Source organism: Vigna umbellata, chromosome 9 (assembly GCF_029865625.1).
Source record: "Vigna umbellata cultivar VRB3 chromosome 9, Vumbellata_1.0, whole genome shotgun sequence".
Taxonomy (NCBI): Eukaryota; Viridiplantae; Streptophyta; class Magnoliopsida; order Fabales; family Fabaceae; genus Vigna; species Vigna umbellata.
The window spans coordinates 17909553-17925779 of NC_142173.1; the positions used below are offsets into that span (position 1 = coordinate 17909553).

A 16227-nucleotide genomic window follows, 5' to 3' on the forward strand; every position below is an offset into this window, starting at 1 on the left:
ACTAAAAAGTTTATTCTGATACATCCACTCCAGATTGTGCTATCTTAACATACTTAGAGTTAAAACATACTTTAAAAAACCAAAAATCAAACAATTCAGAAGCCTTTTCTCGTCTGCATCGGGTCTGTTCTTCTCATTAAAAGAAAAAGAAAAACATAAACACGCTAAATACCTTCGCCGTTAATATAGCTCCAGATTATTACACTTAGACAGGGTTAGAGTTATATGAATAATGTCAGAATTTAGCATAGTTACACTTTAACCGGACATCACAAAACAAGTATAGCAACAGAAGATATCATTCTATTACCATTAAATAAACTGGAAGTGATATTGCTACTTTTATGTATGTTTGATTATCATTTTCATTAAACCAAGCATCTCCTCTTTCTTGGGCTGTGTTACTTGCAACTCCAAAGTGACCTGTAAAGTAGGAACGAGCTATTATTAAACATTCTACGGAAGGAAGGAAAAAGACAAAGTGGAACATAAATGTGAAACATTATAGTATACAAAGTTTATCAAAAGTCAACCATGATTAAGGCACTAGATACCAAGATAAATAGGCCATAACGGTAGGAAAGGAGTGTTCGAGCATTGGAGATAATAGCATCCGAGAAGGTACGATTATCAAACAGGTATAAGGTCAATTTCTTTGAAAGAACATAAAAGGAATAACTTTCTAATATACAGCTCTGGACATACATAAGCTAAAGGTTTTCATTATTTATCAGAACAGTTATGATGTTCTGAAAAAATGGTTAAAATATATGAAGTACAATATATATGATATATTTCACTAAAAAACGATTTTAAGATATAATTTATGTTTTGAATAATTAAAGACACGAAATTTATCCTGTTAAATTCACCTGCATAAAAACTGTGGAATTCAACAAAAGTTCAAACAAAAATCACCATAAATACAATGAATTCACGTGAAAACTAGTTTCCACCAATTACTGGAAAATCTAATAGCACATTTTTCAATTCTTTTGCTGTTTGTGGGACTCAGATTACACCATAGTTATGATCTATTTTATTTGAAACCTATGGCAATTTCTCTGTGAGTGAATTTAGTAGAACAAGTTTGACGTTTTAAATCAGAGAAAAATTGGTTCAAAAGTGCACAGAAATATGCAAATATCCAATATCGATTTAGATTATTTGTACATGAACGCACACACATTTCTATGCGTGCAATGTGTTAATTATCACTTTGGGAATGGTTTTGTTCTTCTAAACAAAACTTGTTAGGGCTTCAACCTCTGCAGTGTGTTGTTGTAGTCGTTCTTTTAATCCTGGCTTTCTATTTGTATAATAAACTCAAAACATGGTAATCACTATAAGTCTATAATAGTTGAGAATAGGACTGATTTAAAGGACTCCGGAGGTCAATTTACAATAATCAATTAGCTTGAACCTCCTACCAAATAAGCACAAATCATATGGATTTTAACCCGAATTTATTTGAGAAAAGAAAAGTTAAATTCCTTAGCTAAATTTAAATAATAACTTGCACTTTCAATCATGTGAGAACAAAGCATATGTTTTTGCCTGAGTCAAGCAATCCATTGAAATTTAAAGGCTCTCACCTCCTTGAAGATGTTGCTATATGAAGTTTGCACAAACCCCTACACAAAATCCATGAACTGAGTCAAACCTACAAAACTTAATAACCTTGGAAGAGAGAGAGAAAGAGAGAGACACTTAACACGGGAGTGCATGAAATCAATCTATAGAATGATCATGTCTCTAAAATTAAAGAATATGTTGAGCAAACGTAAAATTTTGTTGTTCAAAAGCATCATTATCTCGTAACCACTCAAAAATAAGTTATATGTTCGGCTGTAAGACACATAAAAGGAAAGATAAAAAGAAAAAGCAGCGTACAAACCAATTTTTTGAACATGTCAAGGGATGCTCCATTTGAGTCTGCAATTTTAGTCAGAAACATATTAATTCCTAACTTCTCGATAGCAAAGGTCATCATCATCAGAACAGACTCCTTCCCAAGTCCCTTCCTACGGCTATGCCAGCAAGTGAAAGTTGATAGAGGTTAGAATGAAGAGATTTAATACTGAGGACTTGTTTGGACGAACTTTTCTATGAATACATTTTGGAGAGAGAAAAAGGAGGAAAAATATAATGAATTTCTACATAAGCTTAAAGTTAACTTGTGCACAAGTTAAGAAATAAAAATTTAGAGAACACATGGAGAAACTCGTTTCATTTTTTTCTTTTACCTTTTTCTCCCAGAAGTGTGTATAGAAAAAACTCATCCAGACATGCCAAAGCTTCAAAAGATTAAATCAGCCCAAAACCTTAGGCTGCTAGATGAAGACAGAGGAAAGGTTTTTATCTCTTGCACTTGCATAACAAGGTAAGTTGGAGCATAGATCCCAGTGTAGGGAAGTAAAAACAATATAAACTTCAAAAAGTACGTTCGTGGTCTGACATTATATATTCTGCTCATAACATGGAAAATGATTGAATAGAGTTATCATTCAAAATAGCAACAGAACACCTAAATTCACCAGTAAAAAAAGATGGGCATAAGCCACAAACAGTTAATTAATTCAGAACAAATTCAACTTTTCTTCACGTGCTTGAGATGAAAATTTACAAAAAGATCCGGTTCACATGAACAAAGAGATAAAAGTTTAGAAAGGTTATATTCAAGTAACTTTCCTTTGTACTTTCCTATTCTTGCCACTTTGGATTTTTGTGCAGAAACCTATTAAGCCATTGAACAGGGATTATACATAGTGCAAGTGTGCTACTACTAAACAATCTCAACTGGCTCTGCATCTGATCTTAATTTCAGTCTCTCCCCAGCACATGTACATTTGCACCCCCATCCACACCAAAATTTTCTCTTTTGTCAAACAAAGAAAGAAAATCCAGTTGTTATAAGATAAACAATGTGTTTTGAAACACGGGCAGCAATGAGCACAAAGAAGCAGCAGGTAAACCAATTATGATAACGTAACGGCTAATATACAGCAACAAAGAAAAAGACGAAGCTATAGAGGGGCATTAGTTAGTGTGTTGTTTTGTAAGCTATAGCTCCCTTTTCACGTTTTTTCCCTCCATGTTGCAATTAGAATGAGGCAATACACAATTTATATATATCAGAATCGTATACGCAAGTAATTGGGAAACTAGTTGATGAAACGGAAGTTAAATTGGGATACCTCTTTGGTTCTGCAATCATTATTTCAACCTCTGCCACGTGAGGATCATCCAAATCATTCATGAACAGATTTACATCACCAACCATGGCTGCAGTTAAAATTTGGTTATATTTAAAAAAAAAAAAAGTGATCGGAGTAAATAGAAACAGAAAAGGGCAGCGACCTTCGAGGTGGGGTTCCCCGTGCGAGAATTGTCCAACAACCAAGTCCTTGTCCAGTACAATGAAGGTCTCCTCTGCAAGAATTGAGGTGAGGAGCAGTGAAAAAGGATGAAGAGACAGTGATAGAGTTAGGGTTAGAGTTAGAACAAGACAGAGAGAGAGGTGAACTGGAAGGGTCTTGGAACCATGAGAGCTGCATTTGGTACTCCTGCTGAAGGGTAAGAGGATCGGAGGCAGTGGCCTGAAGGAGAGAAGGGTCCTTCATCCATTGGTGATATTTGGGGACATGGGCTTCCATGTAAGGGACCAATATCACCTTCTCTCCCTCTAAGCTCACACTCCCTTTCCCTGTCTCACTCTCTTCCATCGCATCCATTCTCAACCTCCAACGCAAATCACTCACAAGTTATGTTACGCCACCTTCTTCTCTGTCCACCACGTGTTTGTTTAAATGTTTCGTGTATTCGACCCATCACGGGACCCGCTTACCACTCTCAAATCCAACAAATCAAAACTGAGATACATCAAGTAAAAATAAAAGCCTTTATTTTAATTCATCAATTTCGCATAAATATTTTCTGGTCTTTTAAAAAATTGTAGAAATTAGTGTTTCAAAACGTATGATTATTTTCTTATATAATTTCAGTTCCTATATTTTGCTGAATTTGTAATTTTGGCCCACAATTTACTCCAATTCACAATGCATATACCTAGCCAAAATCACCAATAGGCCAACACATTCAACAAGAATACTCCCAAAAAGAAATTAAAACTGAATTTTTTTTCCTCTCCAATTGGACCGTTTCACTCTTGAAAGAATGAATTCAGCTTCCAGTTGAATGAAATTGGTTTTTGCACCAAACTAGGCATATTTGCCTATAATATTACCAAAATGGGCAAATTCAACCAAATTTACGAAAATGGGGAAGTCGTGAGGGGCCCAAACGACTTCAAATGAAGAAGTCGTGCCCCTCCTGCACGACTTCACACTGTTCATAGCAACAGTGTTGAAGTCGTGCACCCCAAAAACGACTTCTGGGTCCTGTAATCGATTACCATTTTTTGGTAATCGATTACACAATGTTGAAATCCTGACCCCTGCAAGACTGAAAATGGACGAGCGTTCACTGAAAATGGACGAGCGTCCACTTCTCCTGCCGAGCGTCCACTTAGCTAGATGGACGAACGTCCTCTTAGCTTTCTGGACGAGCGTTCTCTCTGCCTGTCTGGACGAGCGTCGTCGAGATGCGCTCAGTGGACGCTCGGCAGGAGAAGTGGACGCTCGTCCATTTTCAGTGAACGCTCGTCCATTTTCAGTCTTGCAGGGGTCAGGATTTCAACATTGTGTAATCGATTACCAAAAAATGGTAATTGATTACAGGACCCAGAAGTCGTTTTTGGGGTGCACGACTTCAACACTGTTGCTATGAACAGTGTGAAGTCGTGCAGGGGGGTCACGACTTCTTCATTTGAAGTTGTTTGGACCCCCCACGACTTCACTTTTAGTCAATTTTTGCCTACTTTGGTAATAAATACCACATTTTTGCCTACTTTGGTAACAAAGCCAATGAAATTAGATGTTAATTTTTTAAATTGATTATTTGAAAATATTTTAATTATGGTAATAGAAAAATTAAGAAAATAATATATTGTAAGTATGATTGGTTTTTGTAAAATTAAATTTAATAAATGTGATAATATTATATTGGGTTTGCACATTGCAGCCCAGCCCATATTTTCCTTCGATTTTTCCCCTTTTATTTCTCTCTTTTGGTTGACTCTGTATACACATTATTACACTTTTCAATATATCACAATTTCTGGATTCTTCTCTGAGACGCACTTTTCTTTTCTTACTCTTTTCTCTGTTACCTTTTCACTGTGCTTTGGGTTCTTTTGCTGCTTCTTCTCCTTAGGGGTTCTTTCGCTGCATCTTCTTCTCAAGGGTTCATTTGCTACTTCTTCTCTTCAAGGTTTCATTTGCTACTTCTTCTCTTCAAGGTATGATCTTCACGCTTCTTCCCCCATGATTTGTATTACTAATCTGTTGAATATTCTTTGCACCATAGATTTTGTTCATTATCTTGATATGGTATCAAAGCTCTTCTTTTGAAGAGCTATGCTCCTTAACTTTGCTTCCTCTTCTCCCTTTCTTGTTTTTCCTTTCTTTTCTTGTTCTTGCTTCAGTCATGGCTGAAGACAACTTCGTACACAATTATCTGTACCTTTACCCAACGAGAATCCAATTGCTACCCTTGTTTCACCAGTTCTCGACGACACAAATTATTACTCTTGGAGCCGCTCCATGTTAACTGCTCTCAACGCCAAAAACAAGATCAAATTCGTTCTTGGCAATGTTCGTCCACGTGAAAAGGACAAGCCAGAGCATGCCGCTTGGAATCGTGGAAACAACATGGTTGTCTCATGGATCGTCCATTCTATTTCCATGTCCATCAGACAAAGCATCATATGGATGAATAAAGCCTCGAAGATCTTGAACGACCTAAAGAACAAATTTTCTCAAGGAAGTCTCTCTCGCATTTCTAGCCTTCTACTTGACATTGCTATTCTTCATCAAGGTGACCTTACCATTTTGGAGTATTTCACCAAACTGCGTATTCTCTGGGATGAGATAGAAAACTTCTGCTCATAACCTCTTTGTACCCGTAAACCTGATTGTGGTTATGAAGTTCTGACTGTTGTCAAACAAAGAAGGCAAGAAGACCAAGTCATGCAATTTTTACGGGGATTAAACGATCAATTTACTAACATTACATCGCATGTGATTCTACTGGACCCTATTCCGAACATCACCAAAGTTTTTTCACTGGTGGCACAACAAGAAAGGCAACTGTCTAATGGAAATCTGATTGCTACAGCTAAGACTCAAGACACAGGTACTGCCACCGCCTACACCGCTTCCACTTCCTCCACTTTTTGTAATTATTGTGGCAAGAATGGGCATAGTGAAGCTGTCTGCTACCGCAAGAATGGCTTCCCCAATCAAGACAAAGGTTTCAAAAGTGCGCCGACTGGCAGAAAACATTGCACTCATTGCAACAAAAGCGGTCATACAGTGCATGTTTGCTATAAAAAGCATGGTTATCCTCCAGGACATAAGTTTTATAATAAGCATACCCGAATTCATCATACCTCTGTCCAAGAGGACAATGGGAATGTCAAAGCTACCAATTCCAATAACACTGATCACATCCGCCTCACACCACAACAATTTCAAGTTCTTGTAGAGCTCTTCAAAGACCACAATCTGAATGATGCAAATTCACCATATTAGATCTGCTTCGGCAAACCAACATCCTTCAGGTAATATATGCCCTACTCTTACTTCTAATTACCCTAAGACCAATTAGATTCTTGATTTTGGAGCCACTAACCATATAAGTATTTCTCTACGGAACTTTTCATCCTATAAAAGAATCAAACCTATTCAATTGCTTTACCTAATGGCAGTGTTGTTTACTCTGAGTATTCTGGCACTATTATTCTTAACATTAAGATCCATCTTTTAAATGTCCTTTATGTTCCACAATTCTCTTTTAATCTTATCTCCATATCTCAGTTGATTTCTTTTAATAAATATGAACTAAATTTTTCTTTTCATGACTGCACTATATAGGACATTCAAATCAAAGAGAATATTTCTATACCTAAACTCACTGGTGGCTTGTACATCTTAAATTCATCTTTACTTACTTCTCCTGCAAATTTTGCCAACAATGTTAGATTAGGACAATACTAGCCTATGACATCTTAGATTAGGACATCCTTCCAATATTAGATTGAATAGTTTGAAACTCAAATACCCATTCATTGTGCATAATCCCACATACATATGTGATGCTTGTCATCATGCTAAACAAAGAAAACTGCATTTCTCTAGTAGTACTTCTAAAATCATGAAAATCTTTGATCTTATTCACGTTGATATATGGGGTCCTTGTAGTATTCTTTCCATGCGTGGTTTTAAATATTTTCTCACCATTGTGGATCATTTTTCTCGCTATACTTGGCTTATACCTATGACTAACAAATCTACTGTTAGAGAAATTATTACTGATTTTATAACAAACATAGAAAACTAGTTTTCTACCACTATTAAAACCATTCACACTGACAATGACATTGAATTTGCTATGCATAATTTTTTCTCTATTAAAGGTATTAACCATCAAACCACCTACAATGAAATCCCTCAACAAAATGGCATAGTTGAGCGTAAACACCAAGATTTGTTAAATGTTAATCGCTCCTTCTTGTTTTAAGCTAATTTGCCTACTATTTTTTGGTGCTTTGCTGCTAAACATGCTACTTTACTAATCAATTGCATGCCTACACCTCTACTTGATGATGCTACTCCATATGAAAAATTATATGGGAAATTGTATGATATTTCTGCATTGCGTGTTTTTGGCCTTTTATGCTATATTAGCACTTTAACTGCTCACAGGAAAAAAATTGATGCATAGGTTGTTCCTGGCATTTTTCTTGGTTTCCAACAGCACGCCAAAGGTTATCAATTCCTAAACTTACAAAATCATAAGATTGACATATCTCGTCATGTGCTATTTCATGAAAATTCTTTTCCTTACACTTCTTGTTCACACAATAACTCTGATTCTAATTCTTTTTCTTTGCCTACTCCTCACAATTATAGTCATAATTATGATGATATTAATTTTCCTAGTAATAGTGTTTTTGTGCCTACTGCCACTAATATTGATATTGTTGTTGCTAGTGATATTGTTACCTGCATAGATGACACCACAAGCATCCCAGACACTATTGAACCTCCCCTAACTAATGCCTCTCATAATGATGTCCCCAATATAACTGAGCATGCTGACATTATAAGGCGTTCTACTCGGCCCAAACGTCCTCCTACATATCTTACAGATTTCCAAACTAATAATATTACTAGATATCTTATTATTAATTTTCTTTCTTATGACATGTTTTCCTCTGATTTCAGGCACACCACCCTCTCGATTTCATCTACCACTGAACCTCACACATACAAGGAAGCATCTAATATACCTTAGTGGACTCAAGCTATGCAGGATGAACTTCACGCCTTAGCACACAACAACACATGGACCGTCACTGACCTTCCCCGGGCAAAACTGCTATTGGATGTCGTTGGATATACAAAATCAAACACAAGTCCGATGGATCTATTGACCGTTTTAAAGCCCGCCATGTAGCTAAGGGCTCAACCCAACTTGAAGGGTTAGACTACTTGGAGACTTTTGCCTTTGTTGCAAAGTTAACTACTTTTCGTCTTCTCCTTCTCATTGCTTCCTCTAACCACTAGATACTCAAACAACTTGATGTCAACAACGCTTTTCTTCATGGTGACTTACATGAAGAAGTTTATATGCAACTTCCTCCTGGCCTTAACCATCACAACCCAAATCAAGTGTGCAAACTTCAAAGATCTTTATATGGGCTCAAGCAAGCTGGACGACAATGGTATGATAAACTTTCTACTTTTCTTTTATCTAATAATTATACTCGCTCTAATGCTGATCATTCCTTTTTCCTGAAACATGATACTTGCTACACCACTGCCATCTTAATCTATGTTGATGATATTGTTCTTGCGAGCAACAACACCACTAAGATACAACATATCACTACCTCCCTTAATAGCCTTTTCAAAATAAAAAACTTGGGTGATCTCACCTATTTTCTTGGCTTGGAAGTTAATCAGAACAACTCTGGAATCCACCTCAGTCAACGTAAATACACTCATGACCTCCTCAAAGATGCTGAATGCTCCATTGTGCCCCTATGCCTACTCCTATGGCACATTCTTCTCGTCTTACTAGTCAAGGTGACCTTCTCAACGATGAAGATGCCTCCTCCTACCAAAGACTCATTGGTCGCTTCATATATCCCACAAATACCAGACCCGACATCACATTCTCTATTAATAATCTCAGCCAATTTGTCTCATCTCCTACCACCCTTCATCAGCAAGCTGCTCACCGCATTCTCAGATATCTCAAGGGCAGTCCTGGCAATGGAATCCTCCTCCAAAGCAACAACACCAATAAGCTCAAAGGCTATAGTGATTCTGATTACTCCATTACTTCGACAACTCCATCATTTCTTGGAAGTCCAAAAAACAACAGACCGTTTCCAGAAGCTCTTTAGAAGTTGAATATCGGGCTCTAGCCACTATCACCTGTTAACTACAATGGTTGAACTACGTTCTTCATGACCTTCGTATTCCCGCCATTCAACCGACTATAGTATATTGCGACAATCGCTCCGCTATTCAGATTGCCTCCAATCAAGTCTTCCATGAACGCACCAAACACATTAAAATAGACTGCCATGTTGTCAAGGACAAGCTCAACAAAGGCCTCCTCAAGCTGCTTCCTATTTCAACCACTGAACAAGCAGCAAACCTCTTCACTAAACCTTTTGCTCCTGTTGTTTTTAAGTATCTTTATTCCAAGTTGCAAAGACTAACATATACTCCCAACTTGAGGGGGGATGATAATATTATATTAGGCCTGCACATTGCAGCCCAGCCCATATTTTCCTTCCCCATTTCCCCCCCTTTTTATTTCTTTCTTTTGGTTGACTTTGTACACACATTATTACACTTTTCAATACATTACAATTTCTGGATTCTTCTTTGAGACACATCTTTCTTTTCTTACTTTTCTCTTTGTTACCTTTTCATTGTGCTTTGGGTTATTTCGCTGCTTCTTCTCCTTAGGGATTATTTTGCTGCATCTTCACCTCATGGGTTTATTTGCTGCTTCTTCTCTTCAAGGTATGATCTTTACGCTTCTTCCCCCATGATTTGTATTACTAATTTGTTGAATGTTCTTTGCACCATAGATTTTGTTCATTATCTTGATAAAATGTATACTTATTTAGTTAAAATAATCTTTAATAAAAATTTTGGTTTAATAAAAATTAAATTAAATAGTGAAATGATTGGAAGTGAAATGATTTTATACAGTTCTATTTGTTTTAATAGTTAGTTGTAGGTGTTTAGTAGAATAAGAATAAATAATAAGATAATGGTAGCTTAAGTGTGCTTGATTGGTCATTAGTGAAATTGCATTGTTTTCATGAGATTTCTGAGCTGGAAGTGTGTATTTGTTGCTCTGACTTGGCTAATATTGAATATGTTTTGTGCTTGTGATTGAGTATATCTTAGTTGCCTAATTGGTGTCTAATCTTTGCTTAGTTGATGAAACTGTATGGTGCAGAATTGGTTGAATATTAGCATTGCGTTTTCTTAATTCACTTTTTATAAAAACACCAGTTAGTCTTCGCTTAGTTGGTTAACTTGTGTTGGATTGGAGGTTAGAGTAGTGTGTAATTGTTATTAATCTGTGATTGGAAGCATTGTAATTGAGTTAGTGTTCAGCCGTTTTCAAATAGTAGTTTAATTCGTGTTTTATTTTAGTGCATTTCATGTCACAAAAATGTCCACAAACCCCCACCAAGTGTTTGATGTAATGACTGAACCAATATTTGGTCCTTGAGAGACGACCTAGGAGTCACTTCTTAATCTATACTGTACTTTATTTCATATTAATTTGATTCGGGTATAGCTTGGATCAATGTGTTTGGATGAATAATCTTGGTAAATGATTAGTTAACACCTATGACTGAGATGTGTATAAGAATTGTGTTTAAACCTGATGATTGATTGTGTAAAACATATTATTGAGATTATGTATTAATTGTGATATGGGTACGAAACTATGTTATTTCCTTGTACTGTCGTCAGTCATGGATGAACTTTTTATACTACGCTATTAAGGATGTGCTGGAGTCTCGTGTAGAGACAAAGATTCGAGTGTCACTTCCTTTTGCGCGAGGAGGTAAATTTCTTGCCCAAAAGGTTTTGGCTCGTGTTGAGTATAGTGCACTGGTGCATGTAGTGTCAGTGTTTTTACTCGTTAGTCCTTGAGAAGTTGGGAAGATAGGTTGAAACTTGCGATGAAAGACGACCCAAATCACCCTGTTAGTGAGAACAAGTTATGACAACACAATAGAAGGAAATGACATTGGGTCATGAATGAATTGGTTGTGATGTTGATGTTGTGATGGAAAATATTGTAGGGTTATATCCTTTGATTTAATATGAATATGATATGTTGTGTGTTATGATATTTCTAGTTGCTCACCCTTGCATATTGTGGTTGTGGTTTCCACCTATGATGATTGTATTTGTACTGTGATAGATGGTGTTGTAGATAAGATCGGATCGAAATAGTTTACGAGAGTTGGGATCTTTTATTTCAGGGTTAATTATTTATTCTTTATTCAATAGCTTTCAGACTCGGTATTCTTATTGTAAAAATGATAAGTTGAGATTTTCGTTTTGAACAGGTGATGTTTAAAGTTATGATTTGCTTCCGCATTTTTAATAAAATTTGATGATCTTAAATGAATGTTTTAGGAAAATATTATATTTCTAAAAGAGAAAATTTACACCGTAACATCTTAAAAATTGAACTGTTATGAGAAGGGTAAAACAAGTTTAAAACACTATTTCCAAATATTAGAGTCCTTTTTACTGGGACCCCATAAAACACTATTTCCGGTACCAAATATTCTTATCAAAATTTGAAGCGTAACCCTTCAAACAGATGGCAAGATATGAATGGTCATGTTCCTAAGGTTGAATAACGAGCGAAGCATATGCAAAAGGTTGCCCAACAAAGTTTGGATATCTTATAAATAAAATAGTCTGAGTTTTCAAAATGTCCTCTCTAATTAAATACAATGTGGGGTCCATGGACTTTAGGTCTTTATGTGATTTAATATATGATATTAAAAGAAATTAATAACTATTAAAAAATATAACAAAACTACTGAGATTTAGTATTGGAGCGTTGTTGAGTCACGCCGCTTAATACATTTGAGTTGGGTTTATACACAATTTGACTTACATTTTAATCATTTTGAATCATCATAATTTGTTTTTGCCTGTTTAAATTTTAAAATTTATTTATTTCAAGTTCTTTTGAATTTTATCATTGATAAACCGCTTACTTTGACTTGTTGAGTTAAAAGTTATTATGAGTTATCTACATATATTTAATAAACTAAATTATTTTTCTTAATTCCGGAACAACGTAATAACGCATGCATAATATATATATATATATTAAAAACATATTGAAAATATATTTCAAATTTTAATTAATTAATTAATGTATCTGATAAGATAAATTAAATAATTATTATCTTTACACATCTATATTTATTAAAAATTAATAAAAGAAGATATATATAATGGTAACTGTTGAATAAAAATATTATGTGTTAATTATTATATACGTTTTTCATGACATTCACGAATGAACGGTTGATTTGACTTTTATATTTTAATCAATACTATAATATATATATATATATATATATATATATATATATATATATATATATTATTATTTGTTATCTAGTGTGGTGGGTGATAGTTGGGTAAAAGATGACCAATACATTGTTGTTTGTCCTATATTTGTTAAGTAGTCTTTTTGGTCATAATGTTGACGGAATTCAAACTATACTAAATAATGAAGACTTGGGATTGAGGAAACAATTTAGACTTATTAATAAGTCTTCTATCAAGAGTATTAATGTATTTCACAACCTTTTTATATATTTCATTATATGCTTCCATTAATTGGAGTTGATATTGATTTTGTTTTATATGTTTTATTTTGGATTTGATAGACTGAGTTTGGAGATACTATTGATTGCATTGATATTTACAAACAACCAGCATTTGAACATCATTTACTAGAAGATCATAAGTTGCAGGTAGGTATATATAATAATGTAAACTTTTAATTATAAAAAATTTGACTTTTCATTTCTTTTTCATTATTTGAGGTTACTTTCAACTTTTATCATACAATCTTTTCCATGCTCTTGATATCTATTTTTTTATTTCTTTAATTATAGATGAAACCCAACTTTCAAAACATGATTGAAAAGTTAAACGGAAATAATTCAAGAATGACAATCGTATTGGGGTTGGATAAGGATGAATGTCCGACGGGAACTGTACCTATACTAAGAATGACAAAAGAGAATCTTATTCGAGAAAAATCATTGTTAAATGATCATATATTGGTGCAAGACATTCCTGGTGTTCATGTAAGATATGTTGTTATAAATCTAAAGTTTAACATGTTGCTCCTCTATTTATATTAATTGTATTCCATCTATATTTTTTAATTTGAATATATTGAATTCTTTTTAGGTTGCAGAAGTTTCCATGTTACCACAATTTGGTCCTTATTATGGAGTCAGGGGAGTAAATAGTATTTATAATCCACGTGTTCATACCAAGTCACAAATCTCTATGTCTCATTTATGGGTTCAAAATGGACCGATAGAATCTACAAACAAAATTTCAACAGGATGGCATGTAAGTTATATTTTTCAAAATTAGTTTATTTTTCACACAAATATAAATATAAGTGATTTAATTTGATAAGTAAAAAACATTCTAATTAATCTTATGCATTACTATTAGGTGGCTCCACAACTATATGGTGATTATTCAACCCATTTTTATACTTCATGGACGGTAAGGGATATTATTACATTGTTTTATGATTACATTATTTATGGAAATGAAATATCGGATACACTACCCCATCAAGTATTTGATATGAGATATGAGCATAGGATATATTCTTCTCTTTTTGATTTATTGTGTGTTGAAAGTCACACATCGACTAGTGATGAAATTAGTTTATAAGATATAACTGGGTGCAAACCTCACCTTACAAATCGATTCTAAAATGTTGATTTAGGCTTAAAGTTCATTTTTTAAGATTGTACTAGGGTCATAGATTATAGTTTATCTTAACAAAATTTATTATGTGTTGGGTTTATTATTTCATCAGTTATTGGACCTCTATTTGATCATCCATTAGTATCTAGTCTCATGTATGAGATGTATATATCTTGACGTGAGTGATATATTGGAAGCCTCACACTAGTTATAAAATCAAACTTTATAACTAATGACTACTAATGAGGTCTCTTTATACTATACAAAAAAGTGCAAACTTTACCTTTCAGTTTAAAGTCCACTTTTTGTAAATAAACCTAATTTTTACATGAATGTAAAAAAAATTAAAAAATAAAATAAAATCCTTTTACTTTATTTATTTCCTGTGTAAAAGCATTGTATAATAGCATCACTGAAATATTTGATACTTTAGATAACAATAGCATAAAAATATTGTTCAAATTAGTTTCTATTTAAAGAAAAAAGAAAACTTATAAAATACACACGAAAACATATATATCATATCACTTCTATCTAGAGTGAGTACTTATAAATTACATAACAAGATATAATTAAACACTTATTTGATCTATACAAAATTTTAAATAGTTTATTCATTATATTAATGTCATTATTAAAAATTTAATATGATTTTGAAATTTTACAGACAGATAATTTCAAGAAGACTGGATGCTATAATATTCGATGTGCAGGTTTTATCCAAACAAACAGAAAAATTTACCTTGGTGCACGCTTAAGCCAACCATCTGTCTATGGGGGACCAACTTATGACTTTGCCCTTTCCATTTCTCAGGTCATTATCATTCTACATAACTTTTACTATACTAGAAAGATACACATGTGGGTTAATATATACTTTAATTTCTTGAATACACTTTTCAAGTGAATATAATGATAAAAATTGTAATCATGTGATATGGACAATTAACACTATGCATGAGATATATATTTCTTAAAAGTGTGTATCGATTTTCAGGATCTTGTGACCAAAAATTGGTGGTTAATTGTAGAAGGTGAATATATCGGATATTTTCCAGCAAAATTGTTCACCAACATGAACTTTGCTAATGAAGTGGGATGGGGTGGAAGAACAAGAACTGCTCTTGGAAGTCTTAGTCCTGAAATGGGATCGGGACATCTTCCTGATGGAAATATTTCTCATTCAGGATACTTTAGTGAAATGTTCATTGCAGATGCAAAGGGAAAACCTTATGCACCAAAGTTATCTGAAGCTCATTCCTTCACTGACAAACCTAATTGTTTTGGTGTTAAATACTTTGGATTTGTAGGACCCAAATATGGTAACCTTATCCAATTTGGAGGACCTGGTGGTACATGTGGCAATTAATTTGCTTTTCAGTTAAACTTTATCTCAAGTCAACACAAACTTTCATGATTTAGAATAAACTACTTTTGTATTATTTTCTTTTGCGCATGATGATTAATAATGTTGTTAATTTTCATTTTTTATTTACTTCCCAAATAAGTTTGGAAACTCTAGTTTTAAAACTCTTGGATCATGTATTTATACAAAATTTTGTTTCTTTAGTCAAAAGTGATTATATATGAAACAATACTAAATAATATTAAATTTTAAGTCAATGTTTAACAATAATTGAGATTATTAGTCATATGGAATGAGTGTTCCAATAATATTTAAATTATTAGTTAAGAGTGATTGCATTCGAAATGCTATTTATTTTTGAACTTGAAAAGTAATTTGGAGATCAAAACTCGGAATTGGACATATTTTTACAGGACTATGTTAACAAATTTCTTTAACAATTTTTTTGAAACATATTATGTGTCATTATTTCATTGGTCCGTATATTTGAAATGGACCAATCACGAATTACCACATAAACGATTGTGAAAAAATTATTAAAAAAAGTTGTTAAAAAAACATTTTCCATTTTTATACCAGAACCAGTAAAAATCAAAGAGTAATTTCTTCTTTCTCTTATCCTTTTTCATTGCATATTATTGTAATTGTAATACATTAATGAAAAATGGAGAAATTTGCAAAACAAACTTTTAGAAA

At 33.7% G+C, this 16227-nt stretch overlaps 3 protein-coding genes across 5 annotated transcripts; 2 read left to right on the forward strand and 1 right to left on the reverse strand.

Moving 5' to 3' along the window:
• Positions 1-158: 158 nt before the first annotated feature.
• LOC124825332 (Acyl-CoA N-acyltransferases (NAT) superfamily protein) lies at positions 159-3864 on the reverse strand. 3 transcript variants are annotated; one of them, XM_047297922.2, is made up of 6 exons: positions 3527-3855; positions 3361-3432; positions 3198-3285; positions 1898-2030; positions 1596-1634; positions 159-423 (listed from the first exon to the last, which is right to left on the reverse strand). In XM_047297922.2, exons 1-6 carry the CDS (start codon positions 3732-3734, stop codon positions 343-345), a joined length of 621 nt encoding a protein of 206 aa, XP_047153878.1. In that variant the 5' UTR covers positions 3735-3855; the 3' UTR covers positions 159-342. The 3 variants fall into 3 exon arrangements, with proteins under 3 accessions (XP_047153878.1, XP_047153879.1, XP_087955985.1); XM_047297923.2 differs by having other exon boundaries at positions 206-423; positions 1894-2030; positions 3527-3859; XM_088099859.1 differs by lacking the exons at positions 159-423; positions 1596-1634; positions 1898-2030 and adding an exon at positions 2039-2468 and having other exon boundaries at positions 3527-3864.
• A 1799-nt stretch (positions 3865-5663) lies between these two features.
• LOC148192776 (uncharacterized) lies at positions 5664-6653 on the forward strand. Its single transcript, XM_088099282.1, has 2 exons — positions 5664-5937; positions 6049-6653. Exons 1-2 carry the CDS (start codon positions 5664-5666, stop codon positions 6651-6653), a joined length of 879 nt encoding a protein of 292 aa, XP_087955408.1.
• A 6195-nt stretch (positions 6654-12848) lies between these two features.
• Positions 12849-15548, forward strand: LOC148192777 (protein neprosin-like). The gene is made up of 7 exons (XM_088097961.1): positions 12849-12998; positions 13094-13180; positions 13325-13519; positions 13626-13793; positions 13902-13955; positions 14833-14979; positions 15163-15548. Exons 1-7 carry the CDS (start codon positions 12849-12851, stop codon positions 15532-15534), a joined length of 1173 nt encoding a protein of 390 aa, XP_087954087.1. The 3' UTR covers positions 15535-15548.
• The last annotated feature ends 679 nt before the right edge of the window (positions 15549-16227 follow it).